Genomic DNA, 22,879 nt, shown 5'->3' on the forward strand with positions numbered 1-22,879 from the left:
CTTGTCATGAGTCTTGGGGTCCTCCAAAAATGTATATGCAGATGAGGTGCAGGGGCAGCCTGGTCCAGTGTCATCTCATGGAGGGTGGGGCCACGTTATTTATATGCAAAAGTCAGATGGTGGGGGGGGGTGACAGATTCTGGATGAACTGTTAGGGGTGCATTTGGTGAGGTTTGCCAGACATGCATTTAAGGCTGGTGAAGAAATGGGAATGATTGGAAGTAGGAAAGAAAGGCACAGCTCATCTGTGGGAGTAAAGAGGAAGTTGAAGTTCATTCAGTGTAATGGCTCACCATGACTTTAAAGAGATGGCACTGGGGGGGTTTGAGCTCAATAGGCACTACCATATATCTTATTCAGGTGGGCTGCACTAAGTTATCTTTGTGGTGTAGGTACTGATCAGCATTTTTGGCACCAGGGAAGAGTGTTGGAGGTTGCTCTGGTATCTCCAAGTGCCAGTCTGGTATTGCAGTACCTTCAGGCCTGGTGGTCATAGCTTGCTGGGAAGAGCCATTGTTTCCCCACCCCCCTTTTTTTTTGGAAGGGCTGTGCACAAAAAAGAAATGAACACATTGTTCCTATCAGTATATTTAACAAATATGGGCCATGTTTCATACTAGTCATGCTGTTTTGCCTATGTTTAATCAACTTTATAGTAGGTTTCCATTTTTAAGCACATTCTGCTTTTGGCAGCAGTTTAATGATAGGTAATGTATTTAAGGAGGTTTCCTTGTATGAAAATATAAGACAAGGAGCTCTTTTCCCTCATGTTGACGGGATATTATTTATTTATTTATTTATTTATTTATTTCAGTAAATATGGTATTATTATTTTTTTTTTTAGTAGCTTTCAGTTTTGACTTTAACTTCTTGAAGATGTGCTACTGGGATAATAATTACTGGTTCAGTATTTTATCTGAATCTTTATGGTTTATACAAGACATCTTATACAATAAAAATTATGCAAACATTCACATGAGAGATTTGTCTTTGAAGAAAGGAGTGGTATTCATATACTTTGGTATTCATTTGAAAAAAATCAACTACACAAATAAAATCAGCAGTAAATGTAGCATCATGTGCCAATATTTTCTAGATTCTAGGTAAGTCCCAGATCTTATTCCATATCTTCAGCTTTCCTACTAACTTTAGAAGTTCACATCCCACCTTGGAAGTTGTATTCCACTCATGGAAGTGAATAGGTGTTCTCTCACTGGACAGATTCCTGACACTAATCCTGTTCCATCTTGCAGAGATGCAGAACTTTGTGTTTCCAGAAGATATTCCTGTTTTCCTTGCAGGAGGCACACAGTTCTCCTATTCTTTCACTGGGTAGTAGCGCTTGGCATATTCATCATACTTTGATCCAGCTTGCTCAAATGAGAAATGGCTATATGAATCAATGTATTACAAGTGGAAGATTTACCTTGTGCCTGATGATCATAGTTAGGGGACATCTTCAGGAATTGAGACCAGGGTTCCTTGGCCCTTTTTAGATAGAGGAGGTTTTAACTCTACCTCCTACTGAAGCACTTGAACCAGGCTAAAAACTAGGATGGAATGAGGGCATCCTCCTTGTCTTATTGAATTCTGGCCACTGGATACAAAGGAATAGAGGAGGCATGGCATTGGAAGGAGAGCATTTAAGAAGGCTGATTCTATAGTTCACTGAGGGAGAACACTTTCATAGGAAGAATGGAGGGAACCCTGATGTCTGGTCCTTTGTGTTTATCCATCTTGCATTAGATAGTAATTACTTCTATGCTTTTCATCCACTATTTTTTAAAACAAAATGCTTAAAATAATTGACCAAGGCACCCAGGGCTCACTTGCTCCTTTCTCTGTAGGAAAGTGTCCTCCTGAGTTATTGAATCAGGCTTCTGCTTGCACGTTCTCCTACTTCCAGTTATTCTTACATTTTGTTTTCTGTTTAAAGGCCTACCTTCCACAGAAAGTGGCAAGAGTTGCGATTGTTAGGAATAGGGATTAGATCCCATCACACCTTAACCTGAATGTCTGTCAGAGGTCTTAGACGTCTAGTAGGTGAAATAGTAGTGAGGACTTAGTTTTTAAATATCTTAATGTATTCCAAATTTTGTGTGATGGGGCAGGCAATCCTACTGTTCCCTCTCCATGCTCAAAGCACCGTGGAGTTTTAGCCAATGCATTATGTTCCTTTTAATAATTTTTAAAAAACTTTAGAGATTTTAGTAGCAATGGAAGTGCTTTATAATTTAAATTATGCTTTCAAAGTGGTCATATTTTCAAATAACAATTACATTGATGTGTAATGAATCTATGAATTTAGAAGCCGTGATGAGAGAAAAAAAGATGAACGTTCTCGCAAGAGAGACTATGACCGGAATCCACCTAGAAGAGATTCGTACAGAGACCGGTACAACAGAAGAAGAGGGCGGAGTCGGAGTTACAGCAGGAGTCGAAGTAGAAGTTGGAGCAAAGAGAGACTGAGGGACCGGGATAGGGACAGGAGCAGGAGCAGGACTAGAAGCAGAACACGAAGCAGAGGTAGCTGCTCTTGATCTATTTTGAACTAAGAAATTATCCAAGTTAGCCAGGTTTGGGGGCTTACCAACTTTGATACCATAAGTCTTATGAAAGTGAACTCTGTTTTCTTACAGAAAGGGATCTGGGAAAGCCAAAATATGATCTGGATAGAACAGATCCATTAGAAAACAGCTATACTCCGGTATCTTCTGTAACAAACATTTCATCTGGCCATTACCCTGTCCCTACCCTGAGCAGCACTATTACAGTTATTGCTCCTGCTCATCATGGCAATAACACGACTGAAAGTTGGTCAGAGTTCCATGAAGAACAGCTAGACCACAACTCATATGGAAGACCGCCACTGCCAAAGAAACGCTGTAGAGACTATGATGGTAGGTAATACTTTGTAGTAACTTAAATAGAAGTTTAAATATTGCACCATTGATAAGTAATCTTGGTATTTTTTTGATAATGTCTTTTGTTTAGCACTGTCATCCTAAAAGCTGTTTTCTGTCATCCTATTTTAACTTTTTTCCTCAGTAAAATCCTTAAAACGAATAAGTCATTTGAGTAGTTTACTTTTTAAACAATCTGATGATTGTCAGTGTATTTTTGACCTGTGCAACTGAAACTGCTCTTTTTATATGAATTTGCGGTTGAGATTTCCTTACCATTGTTCTGTTACACTTTTTATTATCTTCGTGCAGAAGTTAGTTGTCCAGTTCAAAGAAATCTTGGATAACTTGTTCCCCTGATTTTATTCCTAACTTTTTATTTATTACTTGATATTTTTTGACTGGTACTGGCTTTTAACTTCAAGTTCTTAGGCTTTCTTTGCACTTCAATTTTGGCAGTTTTTCTTAAAAATTTTAGTCCTGTGTTCATACTGCGGTTCTCAAACTGTTTTGACTTGAGGCACCTGTCATTGGTCCCAAGGCACCCCTCTGTATCTGTTGTGAATTGACACCCCATTTAAAAAACTAATTATTATATTACAGTGCTTACCTCCTTACATGGAGGCTGGGCAGTAGGGGTGTGGGAGATTGTCCAGGCAGGGGCAAGCCTGAACCTGGCTTATCTGCTTATTTCTTCACATGTCCTCATACCTCATGGCACTATTCAAAGAATCTGGCATATCACTGTTCTATAATATTTAATTCTTCTTTACACTTTTTACAAGTGTCAGCTCATGAATTTGACACAGTTTGCATTTATTCAGTAGAAGTGTGTCAAGTGTATTCAGAGTTGATACCTTACTAGGAAGAATTTCCTCAACTACAAAATTCCATCAGTTTTTCAAGTCATTTCCCATTATGGTATATGTTAGTAGCGAGGGATCAGCATGCAGGTCAGATTGACTATGGGATCAGTGGCGTCAGTCTGAGTGTGATCCAGAATGTCTGCCTGGCTCCGTGCTCTGGATCTCATTGCTGAGTGAACCCTTGTGCCGTCGCAGTGAGCGTTGTGGGACTGTCATCTGGCTTGGAATACCCATGGGTCCAGAAATTTTGTGGTGGGGGAGCAAAGACGGTGTTAGCTGTCATGGCAATTAATGCTGCCACTGCTCCCCTGTTGTCAAATTTCTGGACCCATGGGGTGCCCTGCAGGTTGGTTGACACAGCCCCACATGTCAGAGGTTGATCACCACTGGTTGGCATATACCATCGAAGATCTAGGGTTGATCTACATTTAAACTTCCGTTGACAGAGTAGTGAGTGACATTTTGAGACTAGCCAAAGCCCAACTATAGACATAATTATACAGATAAAGATGTGCTTTTATTTCACAAGTTGCATGAACACTAAGGAGGTCTGCCAGTTTAGGTATGCAGATGTAGGTATTTATAAGAAGCTTTTGCTGGTGGGGACTAAGCCCTAGAAGATTTTTATGCTTTACATCCACTTGACTTTGGGATGCAGATTTACGTATTTTTAGAAACTGCATATCCATAAGTAGTTGTTATGCTGAGACTGAGTTAAGCTTTATCTTAGATTAAAGGCAGTTAACATTTGGTAGGAACTTGACCTAGAACATCTGACACATGAAAACTATATTTGCCCCTGGCAAATTGAAAGCTAAACAAGGGATCTTGAGCCCTTTTTCATTCAAACTTCCTGATTTCAGCTTTCATTTAATTTCTAAGTAAATGTGAGCAGACAAGTAGGGTTAGGATTCTGAGATACCTTGACACATTTGAGGATTGGAGCAAAAGAAATTCCATGAGGTTCAATAAGGACAAGTGCAAAGTCCTGCACTTAAGACCGGAGAATCCCATGCACTGATACAAGTTGGGAACCAACTGGCTAAATAGCAGCTCTACAGAAAAGGACCTGGGCATTACAGAAGACAAGAAGCTGAATATGAGCCAACAGTGTGTGCCTCTGTTGCCAAGAAGGCTAACAGCATACAGGGCTGCATTAGCAGGAGTGTTGCCAGCAGATCAAGGGAAGTCATTCTTTGCTTTATTTGGCACTGGTGAAGTCACGTTTGGAGTACTGTGTCCAGTGTTGGGCCCGCCACTACAGAAAGGATGTAGACAAATAGGAGAGGGCATTTTATACACATGCTTTAGGAAAGTGTGTGGGACGCTTCAATTAGTGGCTCTGAGAGCTGCTGTAATTAAAACGCCCAGAGCATTACGTGTATCAGTGTTCCCTGTGCTGAAGAATGGCAGAGGCACTTTAACTAAAGCTCGTCAAACAAGTTTTAGTTAAAGCACCCCTGCTGGTATTTTTCAGCACGGAGATGCTGATGCATCTGATGCTGGAGCCTGCTGGAGCGCAGCAATTGGTACCCTCTAGCAGATTCTATTAATCGAGTCTGCTCCACTGCATTGTAATTACAGTGTGTCGGAGCTGGCTCCCTGCATGTGTATCAGCACTCAGAGTGTCTAGCAGAGGGCAATGAAAATAGTTAGGGGGCTCAGGCATAGGACTTACGGGAAGAGGCTGAGGGAGCAGGTTATTTAGTCTGGAGAAAAGAAGATTTGAGGTAGGATTTGATAGCAGTCTTCAACTACCTGAAGGGGGGTTCCAAAGAGAGTGGAGCTAGACCAGGGGTGTCCAACTTTTTTGAATGTGGGGCTGGATCATGAACTTTTTATCACCCAGTGGGCTGGCCAGCCATATTCAAAGACCTCACAGGAAGTGGTATCACATCCCCCTCCCCCCCCCAAGGAAAGTACAGTGTTTACTTTCGTTTCCTGTTGCAGCACCTCGGGCCTCAAAAAACAGCTTGGAGGACCTCATGGCAACCTGTGGGCCGTATGTTGGACAAGCCTGAGCTAAACTGTTCCCAGTGGTGGCAGATGAGATAACAAGGAGCAATGGTCTCAATTTGCAGCAAGGAAAACTTAGGTTAGATATTAGGAAAAAACTTTCTCATGAGTGTAGTAAAGTACTGGAATGGGTTACCATAGAGGTTGTAGAATCTCCATCGTTGGAAGTTTTTATGACCTGGCTAGACAGAGTCTTGGCTGGGATGACCTGGCTGGGAGAGATGGTCCTGTTTTGAGCAGGGAGTTGGACTAGATGACCTCGGGAGGTCCCTTCCAATCTTAATTTTTTATGATTCTCTGAAAGCTGCTGTACATCAGATGTTCTGTGGTAACCTATTTTAATATAGGCATTTGTCCATACCAGTATATTGTTTTATTTTTTTTATGTAGTCCATCCTGTACAACATCTTACCAGATTTTACTTTTCCAAAAATAAGCCTTATAAGTGTCCAGAAACTACTATAAAACTATCCTTTAGATTGTCATTAATATTCTATCAATTGCCAACTTTGATTTAAAAAAACAAATCCCTGTGGAACCTTTCTTTGAGTTGCCTCTCTGCTTGTGCGTTCTAATTCTTTATAGATAAGGCTAACCGCCTCACAAGCAGGTCCAGGGAGGTGATCCTTCCCCTCTACGCGGCACTGGTCAGGCCACACTTAGAGTGCTGCATCCAATTCTGGGTGCTGCATTTAAGAGAGATGTGGCTAGCATTGAGAGGGTCCAGAGGAGGTCCACTTGCATGGTTAAGGGGCAGCAGGGGAGGCCCTATAAAGAGAGGCTAAAGGGTCTGAACCTATTCACCCTACACAAGAGAAGGCTGAGAGGGGATCTGGTGGCCGTTTACAAACTCACCAGGGGGGATCAGCGGAAATTGGGGGAGGGCTCTGTTCCCTTGGGCACCACCGGGGATTACTAGGAATAACGGCCACAAATTGTTTGAGAGAAGGTTCAGGCTGGACATCAGGAAGGCTTAGTTTATGGTTAGGGCTGCCAGGCTCTGGAATGGACTCCCAAGGGAGATGGTGCTCTCTCCTATCTTACGGGTCTTCAAGAGGAGGCTAGTTAGATATCCGGCTGGGATGTTATGACCCCAGCACTTGTTCCTGCCTGGGGCAGGGGGTCAGACCTGATGATCTGTTTAGGACCCTTCTGACCCTAAGCACTGTGAGAACATATAGTTTCATATCTACTTCCTCCTCTCGGGGTTAGATGCTGTCTTGATTTTTGTCTGAACATCTAGGGCATATTCCCTGCCTCTCTAATCCTATTTTTTTATACTCTTTCCTTTTCCATCATGATGATTTTTCTTATAAAACAATTCAGTTTTATTTTCTGAGTCTTCCAATATCTGTTTATAATGTTCTTCCTGAAACTAAGTCAGTGTATCCTTTTTCTATCCACATAGTTTATTAAGGTGAATATAGTTAATACTTTTTTCTCTTGCTGTTTTATTGAGCAGGTTTTCTTACAGTACTTTCAGGGAGTATTATTTAAGCAAGTGACATTGGACGTGCTGGTAAAAAGAGATTAAAAAATGCTTTTTGCTGTCTGCTGTGTGTATGGCTTGTTTTTTAAAGAGAATCTTTTACAGGTATACTAAAACATTTCAATGCTTTTGGATAACCATTGCAATATGCACAATTTAATTCAAAATTTCCTATGTTGAACATTTAAAATGAAGCTTTCAAAAGAAGGTTTTGGTCCATGCTAATTTTTTTTGTTTGTGTTTTTTTTTTTTGTTTTTTTTGCACCTAAACAGCATTATCAGGGTTTACATTGAATTTGGAAGTTATACCTGGGTAATATCCATTATTATACTTGGCAAGTCTCTTTCCACCCTAAGTCTGCCTCTATATTTTCCAGGTTTCTTTCTCTGGCTGTTCTGTTAAGTTCCTGTAGCCAGTCAGTGTTACAGCTGCAGGGTGCTCTATCTCACTGTCAAACAATGTCTGCTCCTATGCTGCACATATTTATAATGGAAATAGCAGTAGCCTGTGACACTTCCACTGCCGTGTTAAACCTCTTGGAAACCCAAGTCTCAGGTGCATTACTTGGGCATCTTTTCAAGGCATCCAGACCATTTTGTTTCCAAGCTCATGTGTTCATAGCCTGTTCGGTGGTGCTTATTTTCCTTGTCAGTGAAACTAAACCGTTTGCTGCTAGTGTATCCTCAACTGTTGGTGCAGAAATTGTTAGGAAAATCTTAAACTTTTATGATGTTTTGTAGATTTCTGTGGAGAACTTGCAGTTTGCTCAAATGGTCTAGAAGGTTCACTTCTGCTCTGCCTTCTGCTTGACTTCATACTAACATGGTTAACTCTTTATGAATAGGCTAAGTAGCAATCATGTTAAGTGGCTATTTAATTATTTCTAGTCTAGGTAATTAAAATTGGGCAAAGATTTTAAATTTCTAGGTTCTGTATTGTAAAGAATATCTGCTATATACTTAAAGATCATACCTCTGATGCAAAATGCTATTAACACTTAATTTTTTTTTCCAGAAAAGGGTTTCTGTATGAGAGGAGACATGTGCCCTTTTGATCATGGCAGTGACCCAGTAGTTGTAGAAGATGTGAATCTTCCTGGCATTCTGCCTTTTCCAGCACAACCCCCTGTTGTTGAAGGACCACCTCCCCCTGGACTTCCTCCCCCACCACCAATTCTTAGTCCTCCACCTGTTAATCTTAGACCTCCAGTGCCACCCCCAGGCCCTTTACCACCCAGCCTTCCACCTGTTACAGGTAAAAATTAAAATTTAAAAAGATTTATGTGCAGAACTTTTCTAGATGCAAAATGCATTCATGTTATTTGGCCTACATAACAGACTAACAGGCAACATTTAATATGATCAGTTGATTAAAATAGATTTTAAAAAAGCTTCTCCAAAATGCTTTGATTTCTCTAATATATGTATTTTTTATACTTGTAAATTGTTTATTTTAATTTCAGATTCATAGTTTTAATTGCTGCAGGTATTATCCCTGAAATAGCTTGTGTTGAAATCTCAAAGCAGCCAGATTTTGACAAGAGTTAGGGGAAGAGGTCTTAAAATCCACAAAATCCTCTGTGGAGCACTTGATTTGAACTTGTCAAAGTCTAAAAGAAACCCAAAGCACAGCAAATTAAATGTCTGAAAATATTGCATCTGCTATTATTTGTGACACCCAAGATAATAGAACAGGGAAAAGAAAGAAACTTTTCTTCAGTGAGTTTCCTTTTCCAGTTGCAAGTATGATATTATGAAAGCTTCCAAAATGATTTCAGAAAATGGTTCTCCCTTGTTTTAGTGGGAATTGGGTGTCTAGACCTTCTAGGAAGCTTTGAAAATTTCACCTTTGACATGGTGGTTTTGTAACTTCCTGTCCTTCTTTCTCAGTGTGATGCAAACATAAATCACAATGGTCTGATAGAACCATTAAACAGTAATTAATACTTGAAACAACTTTAAACTCATTGTCTCAATTTCAAATTGATGGTATCATTTTGAACAAAAAATAGTATCAGTGTTCTGCTTTTCTTAAATGCTTGCTTTACCTTCTGTCACATCCAAAATGTGTATTTGTTGATAATTTAAACGTCAAGCTTAATTCACCTGATCTTCAGTGTCCTCTGTAATATTGTTATATTCTTGAGAATGTTGTGGTTTTTGACAAATTAAATTGTGGGTACTTGCAAACTGTAGAGTCTTTTTTGCTTTACTAAATTTGTAATATCTAATTTGTGTTTTATACAGTTTAATTAGGGATATTCACTATGTAAATAAAGTAGTTGGTTGGCAATGAATATTTGGTTTTGTGTGTGAAAAGTGTTAAACTGTAACTTGTCTGTAAGTTGTATTTTAACGTAGTTTAAGGTGCCAGTGAGAACAGCTTTACATGAATCAACGAGTATCCTTCCTGTGAAGCATTTAATTAAGTATTTTTGAACACATGCTTCAAATGCAGTTCCTTGCCTGTGTAATTGGGGCCTTGGGTAGATTCATAGAAAAGGAGGCTGGAAGGGACATCAGTAGTTCATCTAGTCCAGTGCCCTTTTTAAGATTGGTTTGTCCCTGTCTAAACTATTACAGACAAGTGTTTGTTTAATGTGTTGTTTAAACACTTCCAAGGCTAGACATTTTGTAACCTCTCTGTCAGAGGTTGGCAGCCTGTGTGGCTCATGGGCTTGCAGACGGGCAGCATTCAGCAACAGAGGGCTCTGGTTGTGACCACTCTCCCTGTATGGCCTTAGGGACAAGCACTGGTTGCAAGCAGGTCATTCTGGTCTGCAAGCAGGAAAAGGTTGTCTACCTCTGCTCTAAGTAATCTGTTGTAGGAGCTTGAATCCATTGTCAAGGAGATAAAAAGGAAAATGAAATAGTGTCCTTTATGGTTTTGACAGGACCACCACCTCCGCTTCCACCTTTACAACCTGCTGGTATGGATGCTCCCCCAAACTCAGCAACAAGTTCTGTTCCTACTGTTGTTACAACTGGTATTCATCACCAGCCACCTCCTGCACCACCCTCTCTCTTTACAGCAGGTATTGATACTTTGTCCATGGTGTTCGCTAAATAGAATAATAGCGGTTAATATATAATAGCATGGTTCCTAGAACTTGCTATACGGTTGTACTGTTTCGGGCAGACAGTCTTTGCCTCTGAAGTTCAAAAAATTAAACTATAAATGTCTGCTTTTAACTATGTTCTGATCTGAAAATTTGCATGCAAGTGCAAGAATCTTTTAACTCTGTTTTACTAAAACTCAGGTGACTTTTTTTCAGAGGGTGGTATTGCATGACTGATTATTATTTGTCAGAACCATAGGTAATGGCAGGCTCTCAGAACTAGGATTTTATAGCTGCAACTTACTTTTATTGTACAATTTCTTTTATTACCAGAAACATACGACACAGATGGATATAATCCTGAAGCTCCAAGTATAACAAACACTTCCAGGCCTATGTATAGGCACAGAGTTCATGCCCAACGGCCTAATTTGATAGGGCTTACATCAGGCGATATGGATCTGCCACCCAGAGGTATTATGAAAGTTGTCATTATTTTTGTTTTCTTTTGTTAACAGTAACTGTGGTAACTTTTTAAGGCTGCCCACTGCAGTTTTATTATACCCTTCTTTTCTGTGAAATGAGCAAAATAGGAATAAGAACAACGCATGGTTGATGATCAGAGATCCTGGTTTTCTCTTGATTTAAAAAAAACAAACTACTAAATTTTCTGACTTAAAAATAACCCAAAATCCACATTGTTCCATTATTAAAATGAAACATTTATATATTTATATATATATATATATATATATATGTGTGTGTGTGTGTATGTATGTTTCATTTTAATCATATATATGTATATGTATGTATATGTATATGTATATGTGTATGTATATGTATATATGTATATATAAATAAAAAACAAATTGGCTATTGAAATGCATAGCAATTCGGTACAACATGATGCACAGAATTCTCCTATCCTGTAACAAAACTTAAGAAGGTAAACTGTTATGTGGCAGCAGGTACTGCCTACAGGCACAGGAAAACAGTCAAGTCTAGTAAGCCAAACAGCATGCAGAGGGAAGAGAATACAAGGATACAATCACAATATAGATCTATGATAGGCTATATGTGCATTCTACTAAGGAGCTTCCAGTTCAATTACTTTTCAGTAGAAGCTTTCCTCAGTAGCCAGCTCCTGACTAGCTATACATAATGTTGTGTCTAACTTCCGATTAGTTTGTGTTGTTCTGTTATGTTGTGTTATTTCATGATTGGACATAGACCTTTACAGAAATTATAGCTGGATGCCAGCGTTGTTTGCAGACCATCCAGGTTATCCAACTGGTGGTTAAATTGTGTGGCTAAATTGCTGCCCACAGAGCTTGTAGGCACAGCTGCCAGAGCTGCTATGTTCTCATGGCTTCAAAACACGGGGTAAATGCTGCTGGTGCTTGTCCCTTCATCCCCTTGCCCACAGCCAAATTTGATGGTTTTAGTAGCTGTTACTGACTAACATCAGCATCGGGGGAAAAGGGGGGGGGGTGAGCAGTGGCAGTGTTTACCCTCTAGTTTCTGGAGCAGTGCAGTGCAGCAGCTCAAGCAGCTGCCCAGTTGCTGGAGGTACATACTGTAGCTCATGGAAACCCTGCCCCTGGACTTGACTCATTGAGCCAAATCAGGTAGCCGCTTCTTGTTAATCCCACTAAAAGTGGGCTAGGTCTATTCTGGTGGATAACTTTTGCTGTGCTTGCTCACTGACCAGAAATCTCTCTAATGAGACATTGAGCTCTTTATGTCCAAGGGCACAAGTCAGTCACTAAGTGAGATTAGGACGTCATTAGGCTTCTGATTGGCGAATTGGCTGAAATAGTGGATTAGCAGTTCCACTAGTTGAAATAAATGCAGTACTTAGTTCTTAATCTATGGAGCATAGCATCTTTTTCAGTATAAAGTTATTTCATACTTTTTAAAGAGCAAAAACATATTGGTGCAAAACTTAAAGAAAACCAGAGAATTAATATATTATCTCACATCTGTGTACAGAGAAGCCACCAAATAAGAGCAGTATGAGGATAGTGGTGGATTCTGAGTCCAGGAAGAGAACAATTGGTGCAGGGGATGGTGGAATTCCTACGAAGAAGACCTGGTTTGACAAGTGAGTGGTCATTAAAACTATGTAGTAATATCATTTGAATTTAAGGAAGTTCATGTTTGGGAAACTGAGCAAGCTAGTAGAAAATGTTCTTGGGTTTCTGAAATATCTCTATAAATGGTAGATCTAAGCCTTGGAGTTTGCTCCTTGTAGTCTAGAGTAAAATATTTAGGAGCTTTCCTTTCAAGAGTATAACTGGCTTCTTAATTGCTCAGAAGGAGAGGAAAAAACAAAGTCTGAGCTGCTAAAGTCGTTGCCCTTATTTATGTACATGTTTAACCGATTTGATATTGTTCTGATCTTAGTATTTGGCAAAACAGTAGAAACTTAATCATTCTATTTTTCTTTTTCAGCTTTCCCCACATAACACTGTGCTCACATCGACTTCAATTTTTGTTTGACTAACTTGAAGTCCCATGAAAGAATTACGTGAAAATATTTTAAATAGGATTCAGACCTGCCTGTGAACTGCTTGGGATATCCTTTTTAAATTTTTTTTACTAGAGGCGCTCTGAATTTCTCCTTTCAAATTTTATTGCAGGCAAAATTTCAACAGAACAAACAGTCCTGGATTTCAGAAGAAGGTACAGTTTGGAAATGAAAATACAAAGCTTGAATTGAGGAAAGTTCCTCCAGAACTTAATAATATCAGTAAACTTAACGAGCACTTCAGCAGATTTGGAAGCTTGGTAAATTTACAGGTAAGAGTCAAAAGAAATGTTCTGTGACAACACATTGATGATAAAGGTAAACTGCAAAGGGGGAAAACAGGGGTGGATTTTTTATGCTACTTTGCTTGATTACCTGAAAACATTTTCAGTTTATCTGCCTGTTTTTATTTATTTATTTTGTAACCATATCTATCCTATATTTAGTAATCCTCCTTGAAAGCACAGAGAACTAAAATGAAAGCTTTGTTTGTTTAAAAGACCAGAGTATTTTTCTTGAACAAATACTTCCCACAGCGGACTAGTCAGGTTTTTGAAATTTTAATAATTCAAAAACTTTTCAAACAAATCCAGTCAGATTCCTTTTCTGCTCTGTTTTCTGAGTTCTGGTTGTGTTGTCATAGCTTTTCCACCTTTCCACTGAGGCAGTCAACCTTAAGCCACTCTGAAATTCTAGCTTCTTACTGCCACCTTTTATGCAGCTAATATTACATCCCATACCTGAAAATACTGTGGCATTAGCAGACTATGTGATTTAACAAGATGAAAACTAAAGCATTTAAGATGAGTCATGCTCTTCCTGAAGATGTTTTTCTTTTGTTAGGCAATACAAGATGCATACATATATCACATATATGGAACTATGCATATAGTTCCACATTTTAGAGAGAGAGAGATACATATAGAGATAGAGAGAGCTGTATCTATTTGTAGATAGATGGATATCTTGGATTACCTAACAAATAAAGGAACAAAAAAGTCTTCAGGAAGAGCGTCTTGTTAGGTGATCCAAGTTGTATATAAAAGGAAAAAAAGTGTATATATTGGATCCACGCTCTTCCTGAAGACTTCTTTTCTTTCAGCGATAGATAGCTATCTAATGTAATATAATAATGGCCTTAGTCTGTCCATAATGCTCTGGGCCAACTGTGCATGTGCCACTGAGAGGGTGCACGCCTATTTGGCTGTGAGGGCCCGAAGTGTTATGGATAGAGGGAGCCACTGCTCCGTCTCCCACCTCCAACAATAGCCGGCAGAGAGGGGGAGGTGGCAGGGAAAAGGGTGGGGGCGGGGGAGTTCCGAGTAGTGTTGCCCCTCCACCACTGTGCCCCCACCCTCTGCTGCTACCACTGGTGCCCAGCCCTGACAACAGTCGGCATAGAGGAGGAGGGAGGCGCAGGGAGTGGGGCATATTGCATGCTGCTGGGTGTCGGCGGCTGGCGCTGCATGCAAACTTCCCTCCCCCCTGTTCCTGGGAGCCAGCAGTAGTGCGGGGTGGAGTGGCAGGTGGTGGGAGGGGCGCACGGGGCTACTCTGGGAGCAGCAGTGGGTGAGGTGGGGGGCCAGACAGGGCAGACACGGAGTGATGCATGGGGCCGGACACTTTTGGGGGGGGGCGGGGAGCAGGGCAGAGTGCACAGGGCTGGAGGTGAAGTGGCGCACCACAGATTACTAGGTGACAGTGCTCCATCCCTGCACCCTCCCCCCACCCATAAATGTGTGTGTATGTATAGATATAGATCTGTCTTTCGATCTGTAATCAAATTGATCTTGCACTGTTAGACATGAGCTAGATAGGGAAGCTAGTTTATCCCTGAGTTCTGTATTTCAAGATAACTTCTTTCTGTTGTCTAAGCTGCTGCGCATTTATATATTTATAACCTCCATGAAATCATTTGACCATTTAGTTACTTTACCTCCTATTGTTCAGGTTTTTAAAATGTTCTTAATATACATGTTAACTTCAGCTTTAAGGTAAGGTTGCTTCATGACATTAATGAAGTTCTTCATCTGTTAATTTCCTGTAGTTTTCAAAACATTGGGCCGATGTGGAGTTCAGAATCTCTGCAGTGTCATCATCTCACTTAGGCCTCTAATGTGAAGGAGCTGTTGGTTGGGGTCCCCGCATCTCTCCTTGCCATGTGGAGTGTAGAAACCTCTTACGTTACATGCATTCTTGGCCTTTTCTGGCCTTTTGGTATTTATATAACTCCTTGTCTTGCATAGACTTTATAAAATCTACATGGACATAATGGACATTTTATGAAGTGTATGTCACCCTACTAGAAAAGGCACATTATAAAGAAATTCTGTTTCAAATTGACCCAACCATTACATTTTAATAGTATTTAGTTATATAGAAATTAGTGTTTCTTTTGCAAAGGCATTAAAAATTTGAAATTGCAAACTTTTAATTTCGAAATACCTGTATTTCAAGTTATTAGTCTATTTAATTATTTTTAACTAAAAGGGTTCTTTTGTACTGTGAAAGTAATGTAAAGCTGCAGATTACTTTTTCTGTTCACCTTTTGTGGAAAGTTTATAGAGGATCTTTGTATGTGGAAAGTTTTTTTTTTTTTTTTTTTTTTTTTTTTTTTTTAATAGAAGAATTTTGATAGCATACCTATGAAAGTGCAACTGAGTAGTTCCATTATATTAGAAGAAAGAATATTGAATATTTTTTTATCTGCCTAAATATACTTTTTTTTTAATTAAGCATATGTATTCATTTATAATATTTGTATTTTGAGGTAGGTATCTGCCTACGTGCTGCTATGTTGTGTATATATACCTAGACCATTGTTGAACTATATGGACCACAAAGCAAACGTTTGGGGTATTCCAGCGTACTGGAAATATAAATTTAGAATATCAAAAAGCAATTTTAAGTTTGGATGGCAATGAAATTTGTAGTTATATGCTTCTGAAAGATGCTAATAAAATGTATACCTTGGGTCTGACTTCCTACACGTTTATTTATAGTTGACTGAAAAGAGGACTAGCATATTATCCTTGAGTGCACTTGTATGAAAATATGTATAAAGCCATCCTAGTGTATGAATTTTGTATTATCATGCTCCATAAACTTAGTTTGTACTTAATATTTTAAATGAAAACAAATTATCTTAAATAATGAATAACAAAAGAGTTCCTGCATATGATTTTCTGTTTCTAAAGCCAGTAGTTTTAAATTTAGGGGTATAATTATTGAGAGTTCAGATCACCAACATCCCTTGTCTTCCAAATAAAATGGCAAAAAAGTCTAAAATCATAAATCTTTATTCAGTAATCCATAATGGATTTAATGGGAGGTTTTAAAGCTGAAAATAGCAGTTTAATGATGATGTTGATGATATATTTGTTGAGGTGATGTTGTTGCTGTGAGAGTCGAGGATTCTTATGCATATCATTTATTGGACCAACTGCATTGTGATAGACATGGGCAAGCTTTCGGGTATTACAGTACTCTTCCTCAGGCCTGATGCCCAAAAGCTTACCTATATCTTTTCCAGCCGTGCAGTTGGTCCAAAAAAAGACATCACCCACAAGAATTCTTACCTGTCGCACATTTCTTGGACCATCATGGCAACAACGCCATCTCAACATCTATCATAACATGGAAGATGCTGAAATTTGCCACTTACGGTCGATAGAAATGCCATTTAAGTGTGTGTAATAGTAACTGCTGTGTGTGTGCTTGACTTCTGTTTGAATTCTTAGGTTGCCTATCAGGGTGATCCAGAAGGTGCCCTTATTCAGTTTGCCACACATGAGGAGGCAAAGAAAGCTATATCAAGCACAGAAGCAGTATTAAATAATCGTTTTATTAAAGTCTATTGGCATCGAGAAGGCAGTGGTCCACAAATGCAGGCTATCCCACAAAAGGTAAAGAAGTTAATTCTATGTACTGCCTGTAATAGAATTTAAAATTTTATTTTTTCAATTAGTATTTTTAATTAAATTGCTAAAAGGTAGACAAGTTATTTTGGAGTATAAAGTTTAAAAGAATAAAACTACCTTTATTAATTTTCCTTGGACCCTGGTGTTGAGTTTCAAGAGCTGATTAGTAAGATATGAATTAAGGTCCTTAGTTGAAATGGTTATGTTGACACCATTATGTGTTTTCTGGATTATTCTGTTCCATTTAACCATCTGTGAAGTTTTAAATGAGGCTCTGAAGTAGCATTTACTTTGTTAATTATCACTTGCTCTGTTTATCTGATGCAGCCTTTTCTTTGTAGCAGACCATTAGAAGAGAAGTGCGTCAGATAGTGCATTTTGTTTTATGAAAGGGCCTTTTCCCAATCTTTTATGCTCCCCTGAAATATATCCTTTTCCTCCTAAATGCTTTCTGTCCTGATCTTCATGCACATCCTTCTGCATATAGTCTTTTCCACTGTAGGGGTTTGAAGGACAGAGTTCAGCTTCTACTGAGTGGGGAAAAATAGCAAAATTGAACTTTCATTAAAACATAAGGCTAGAATTTACAGGATAGTGGGGAATGCAGTAACATTGAAGACAAACTGCAGAACAAATAAACCCAGATTTTTGTGCCATTGATGTTCTGTATTTTAGGACCATAATGAGGAATAACTTTTGTAATATATAATTAATTTCTGGTCCTATACCTGCAATTTTGTCTAAAAACTAAAATTTAGTTTTTACATCCCTTTCTTTTTTTGTACCAAGATATTATTTTGATAAAATTAGTTTACCTCTATTTGTAAAATTGTGACTTCCCAGAGTTGTTTTTCCCCCTGCCAGTACTAAAGGCAGAACTTTATTTCTTGAAATTGGGAGGAAGGGTGATCTGTTTTTGTAATCGCCCTGCTAAATGTCCCAGTTAACAGCTACTATATCTAGATAACTTTCTGGATCTGCTTGGAAAAACTGCTGGTAACGAAGATGATTTTCATTAGGTTCTGTTAAGTAATTCTTAGAAAGTGCTTGTGATCAGACCTGAGTGTTTTTCAGTCACAAATTTATTTATTTTTTCCAAACCAAAGAGAATACTACTTTTCAGTTGGCCCCCATCCATCCTAAATCAGACCGTCTTTTACATGTGTTTTCCCCTTTTATCTCTTTTGTAACCAAGCAACTGAAAGAAGTAGATACAAACAGAAAATGCATGTGCATGTTTGTATTTTCATATTTTTGCAAATGAGTAGTTGAAGTAGCAGAGGGTAATATAGTTTCTGAAAGGACCAGAATTATGGTTCTTACTATTTATTCAGTGTCACTTGCCAATTTAACAAGTGAAATGAAGAATACTGGATTCAAAGTGCTTCGTGGGAAGTACACTAGCAACTTTTTGATCATATTTTAATGTGAAAGAATAACAATACGTATTTATGCCTGAAAAATCCAGCTATTGCTACATACATCGTGCAGTTAGTGTTAATCCCCATGATGCTAATACTTCAGTTGCCACGCTAGAACTTTGTAATGGTAGGACCCTGTACCAACCTGCATGGTTGTTAGGCCTCTGCTGATGGTGTCAGAATGTGTTTCAATTTTCTTTTTTTTTTCTTTTTTTTTTCTTTTTTTTTTCTTTTTTTTTTATAGGTAATACAGCCATTAGTTCAGCAACCCAGTTTACCAGTAGTGAAGCAATCAGTCAAGGAGCGATTAGGTCCTGTACCTGCAAGTAATATTGAGCCTGCGGAAGCTCAGAGTGCCAATACAGAAAATGTTCAGGTATGTACAACATTTGCTGTTGCAAAGGTCCAGGATACAAATCTTTCCTTTTGTGTTTGTAGTAATGTATTGTAATGTTTTTCTAGTTTATACATTTTTTTTAATAGTGGCAGGTATCACGCAAATATGTCTGAAACCTCAAAAACTTTCTGATAAGATTTGATACAAGTAAAATTTCATGAAACTCATTCTAAAAGTTGTGATAATTAGCAGTTTATCTTAGGTCAAGTGTCCAATACTAAGGGGCTACTGTATTGTCTTACACACAACATTCATATTCTCTTCCCTCCCCCAACTCCTTTAAAATCAGCCCTCCAAATTCAGGGTGCATATTTCAAGTGCGGAAGTTGTTTCTACTGGAAAAGAAGCAAGCCTGGTAGCACTGAGCATGCCAGGCAGCTGCCAGGATGCCAGCCACTATTCAGTAAACTGAAGAGTGGACTCCTGTGGCATCCTTCCCACAGACTTAGCTATAGGCTGATCCCTGTAGTTTGTATGTAGCAGCAAGTGAGCTGGTGGGAGTATCTTGGTGAAGCTTGTGATGTGGAAAAAAAAACTTTTTATTTACAGGAACTTGTATAAAGAACTACATATAATAAAGAGCTAACTGTCTTGCTGCTGTCCTTGCAATGTAAACTTGTGTGACATTGTCCTCTTAGAGTATTCCAGGAAGTATGGCATCCCAGGCATGCCATGCTTCCTGGACAGTGTATTCCCTGAAGGGCTTACCCCATGTCATATACTTGACCATGAATCAGGAAAATATCATTGCCCCCCCATTACATCCTATCTTCTCCCTGCCCCCAAAAGTACCTGTCTTTTTGGGAGGAGAGGGTTTATTGTATGCAAGAAAACAAGAGGCTTGTTAAAGGAGGAGGGGGAGAAACTTTTTCTTCAATTTGAGTAACTATGGTAAGTATGCTTGTATTCAGAGATTCTTTTTTTGTTTCCCAGTATTGAACTGGCACATAGTATTTGGTGCAGAGATACCAGTGAACAACTAGTCAAGTCAAACTAGATGTTGAAGTACCTAGAGTCTTTCTATGTTGTTGTGCAGGATGAAATAAATATTGTCACTATCTGGCATGGATTAAGTTTATTTAAATGCTTCCACGTGTATGTTGCTGAATCACCTAGGTAGCTCGTGTGCTGGGAGGTCTGATCTAGCACTGGGGACTGGTGATGCACAGCTGCACCATACTGCCTATCCCCTCCACAGCACACTCCTGTGATGCAGAACCTGCTGCTCCATCACATCTGCACTTCCCGTGCTACAAAGAGGTTGGGAATCTGCAGCGAATGCAAGCAGCTGGTTGCTGTAGAGGCGAAGACTCCCAGCCCATGATCGCAGCCGGGTTACAAGCTCTGACTGTGCCAGCAAAAGGCTGACCCCAACCTAGGCATATGGTTATTAATAGCTCTCTAGAATAACCATTGTCAGCCTTTCAATTTAAAGGTTTCACCACAGAATAATAAACTGTATATTACTGAAGTTGGGAAGCATGCATTTAAATAAGCTTGGCCAAATAAAACTTTAACTATTAAATTCTCAGGCTTTTAATTTGTAGTATTTAAACAACTTCTGATTGTGAAATATTTTCTAAATATTTGCATGAAATTATAAAATCCAGTAACAGTACTTATTGCGAAATACTGTTACTTTAGATGCCTTTGCTTCAGGAGGTGCTCATTTTGCATCTTGGATAGCAAAATAAGCCTTAGAAATTAAGCAGATTTGACTTCCAGTTTGGCTTGTCTTGACCATCTTCTAAATGTCAGTCCACTTAAGTAACAGCTGTGAGAAGCGTAATAAATTAAACTGTTCAATTCCCTACATACAGTTCACTGCAAATGAGCATACCACTGCCTTAAGAATCCCATTAACTTGAAGGTTTGGTGCTTAATTGCCTGTGTGGCAACCTTTCGACCCTCTCTTTAATGAGAGGTTTTTTGTTTTTTTTACTAGAAACGGTCTGTTGTGCCACATACATGTGAGAATTTTTATTTGTACAGATTGGACACTTCAGTGCAAATGTTATCACTTTGAGTGATAATGACATAGTAGACAGGGCTTTCTTACTGAGGTGGTTGTTGCCAGGTTTCTGCTATATAGCTGTTGCCTTTTGGTTTTACCTCCGTGTGTTAAAGCTGTGCACTTTCAAATTCTTGTAAATCTAGTTTGTTGGTCATCAGTCCCACTGAACCTGCATTGAAAATATTCCGAAGTATTTCTTGTTGTTGGTTTTATAGCTCCACTGTAGCAGTTAAATGATTTTACAGGAAGAGTTTTATTTCAGGAGATCAGTTATGAAAAAGATGCAACGGATTACATTTTATTTCGTAAGGTTCTTGTTGCTTGCAGGAATTGGAATCTTTACTTGCTAACAGTCAACACATTTAATATATTACATCTCTCCCATTAACCTGCATCATTAGAGGTAGATGGTCAGCATCTGACTTGGAAATACTTTGAAAAATGTTGTATTTCTTGTAATTAAAGGAACGCAAGTAACATAGTAAACTGTATGAATCCTGAAATATTTCAGAGCAGATTTTTTCTCTTTGAGGGATTCTTCAAACACTATATCTGGTCTATAGCCAGACAGTTTCAGCATTTCTTTGGTTCATGTACCAGAAGGAAGAAAGTCTTTAGCTTACGCTTCACAGCACAAGTTCTGAAAGGTGACATTTGGAAATCAGTGCCTGGATTTTCAGCATATACAACTCTTAAGTTCAGGGGCTTCTCTAGCTAAGTTGCCTTGCATGTGAAAAAAGATGCTTCTGGATATGGTATTGTAAAACATCTTTTTTCCAAAGTGACACCACCACATCTGCTATTGTTTGGACACATTGTTGTCATCCCATCTATTCAGACCTCTTATCCCTAGGGCAGCTGATTATTCAAGCATTTAATAGTCTTTTATCTAGATGTTTGGATCTTAAAAGTACGGTACATGACTCTACTCTTTTGTTATGTCATGCTTTCAAAATTGTGTGGTTGGATTTTCATTATAAACTGATATAATTACACATTTAGGAAAGAATTAATTTTATGTTTTGTTTTCGGTTAGAATGTAACTAAATTATCTGTGAAGGATAGACTGGGTTTTGTATCAAAACCAGCTACTCCAACAACTGAAAAGGTAAGAAAATACCATGTCTGAATGTTCCCTCTCGTCACATCTAATATATTCCTAATACCGAATTCATTTTATTTCAACTTTGCACTTACAAGTTTAAAAACAGTTAATGGCCAGTTCTATGTAGCTACATAAAGTATGTGTATACTACTTTTGGTTTAAATAATTGATAGGATTCTAACAAGGTGGGTATGTACTCCTGTTTTACATTTGTTTTACATACCAAGTTGCCTTCATTCATCTACCAAAAAAATGTGTTAAAGGTGAACTTAAATGCTTTTACAGTATCTGTTTAGTATCATGAGCTATTAGCAAAGTAGTTCTGTGAACTTCAACTACCTTTGTAACATAAACTGAAAGGCCTGCTTTCTGGGGAAGGAAAGGCTCTTAAGTTTCTGTGTACCTCTTCAGACTGATATTACAAACATTTATCCCTTCATTTGTGCTTGGAATAGTCCCATCCAGATGGTGTGTAATATTTATTTAGTGGACGTAGTGTGCACCAGAAGTAAAAGTGACCTTTACATAAGAGGCGAAGAACCAGAACACTCTCCAGAATGATGCAAATAGTACTGTATTTACTTGAATCCAAGAGATTTTTTTTCACCATTCAGCATGGCGGGGTGGGTATCTCAGATTCCAGTACCAGCCCAGCTGGGGCTACAGCTGTCATTTGCCCTGAGCTAGGGCCAGAGCTGTCACTCCTGTTGCTGCCTGGGTAGGGCCAAGGTGATTAAAGATGGCTCATGCATGCAGCAAGTGGAGTGTAGGGGAGACAGCATGGTGTGGAAGAAGTGGGGGCATAGGAGATGGTGCTGTGTGTGGTCTGGGGTAGATCAGAGCAATATGCTAGCTAGATATCAAGAGTATTGACTTAGACATTTTGTTAATTCTGTACCAGAGTTCCTGAAATTACTGCTTTCTTTTTGCACTCAAGTATTTGTGTGCATTTGTATTAAAAAAAAAATACGTAGTTGTATATATTTTATTGCTACTTAAGTTTAATCATAGGAAGTCTATTATGGTTTCAGTGGAAGTCCTTCCTTTTATTCTCCTCCCATACAATTTGAATTTATTAACACACATTTCTTTGAAGTGCAGATCTATATTAAAATGGGTTTTTTTCCACTTTGCTGTGCACTTAGGCAAATAGTGGTGG

The 22,879-nt window shown here is 38.8% G+C and overlaps 1 protein-coding gene across 1 annotated transcript in view; it reads left to right on the forward strand.

The window, feature by feature from the left end:
* Window positions 1–22,879, forward strand: part of RBM26 (RNA binding motif protein 26) — a 96,509-nt gene that overhangs the window by 33,940 nt on the left and 39,690 nt on the right. The window contains exons 5-14 of the mRNA XM_090023795.1: window positions 2,309–2,526; window positions 2,640–2,900; window positions 8,290–8,529; window positions 10,169–10,309; window positions 10,667–10,807; window positions 12,326–12,437; window positions 12,976–13,135; window positions 16,604–16,768; window positions 18,449–18,580; window positions 21,652–21,723. Of these exons, the coding sequence (XP_089879921.1) occupies window positions 2,309–2,526; window positions 2,640–2,900; window positions 8,290–8,529; window positions 10,169–10,309; window positions 10,667–10,807; window positions 12,326–12,437; window positions 12,976–13,135; window positions 16,604–16,768; window positions 18,449–18,580; window positions 21,652–21,723 (1,642 nt within the window). The remainder of the gene's footprint in view (window positions 1–2,308; window positions 2,527–2,639; window positions 2,901–8,289; window positions 8,530–10,168; window positions 10,310–10,666; window positions 10,808–12,325; window positions 12,438–12,975; window positions 13,136–16,603; window positions 16,769–18,448; window positions 18,581–21,651; window positions 21,724–22,879) is intronic.

This window comes from Crocodylus siamensis, chromosome 1 (assembly GCF_052110815.1).
Source record: "Crocodylus siamensis isolate JL-2025a chromosome 1, ASM5211081v1, whole genome shotgun sequence".
Taxonomy (NCBI): domain Eukaryota; kingdom Metazoa; phylum Chordata; order Crocodylia; family Crocodylidae; genus Crocodylus; species Crocodylus siamensis.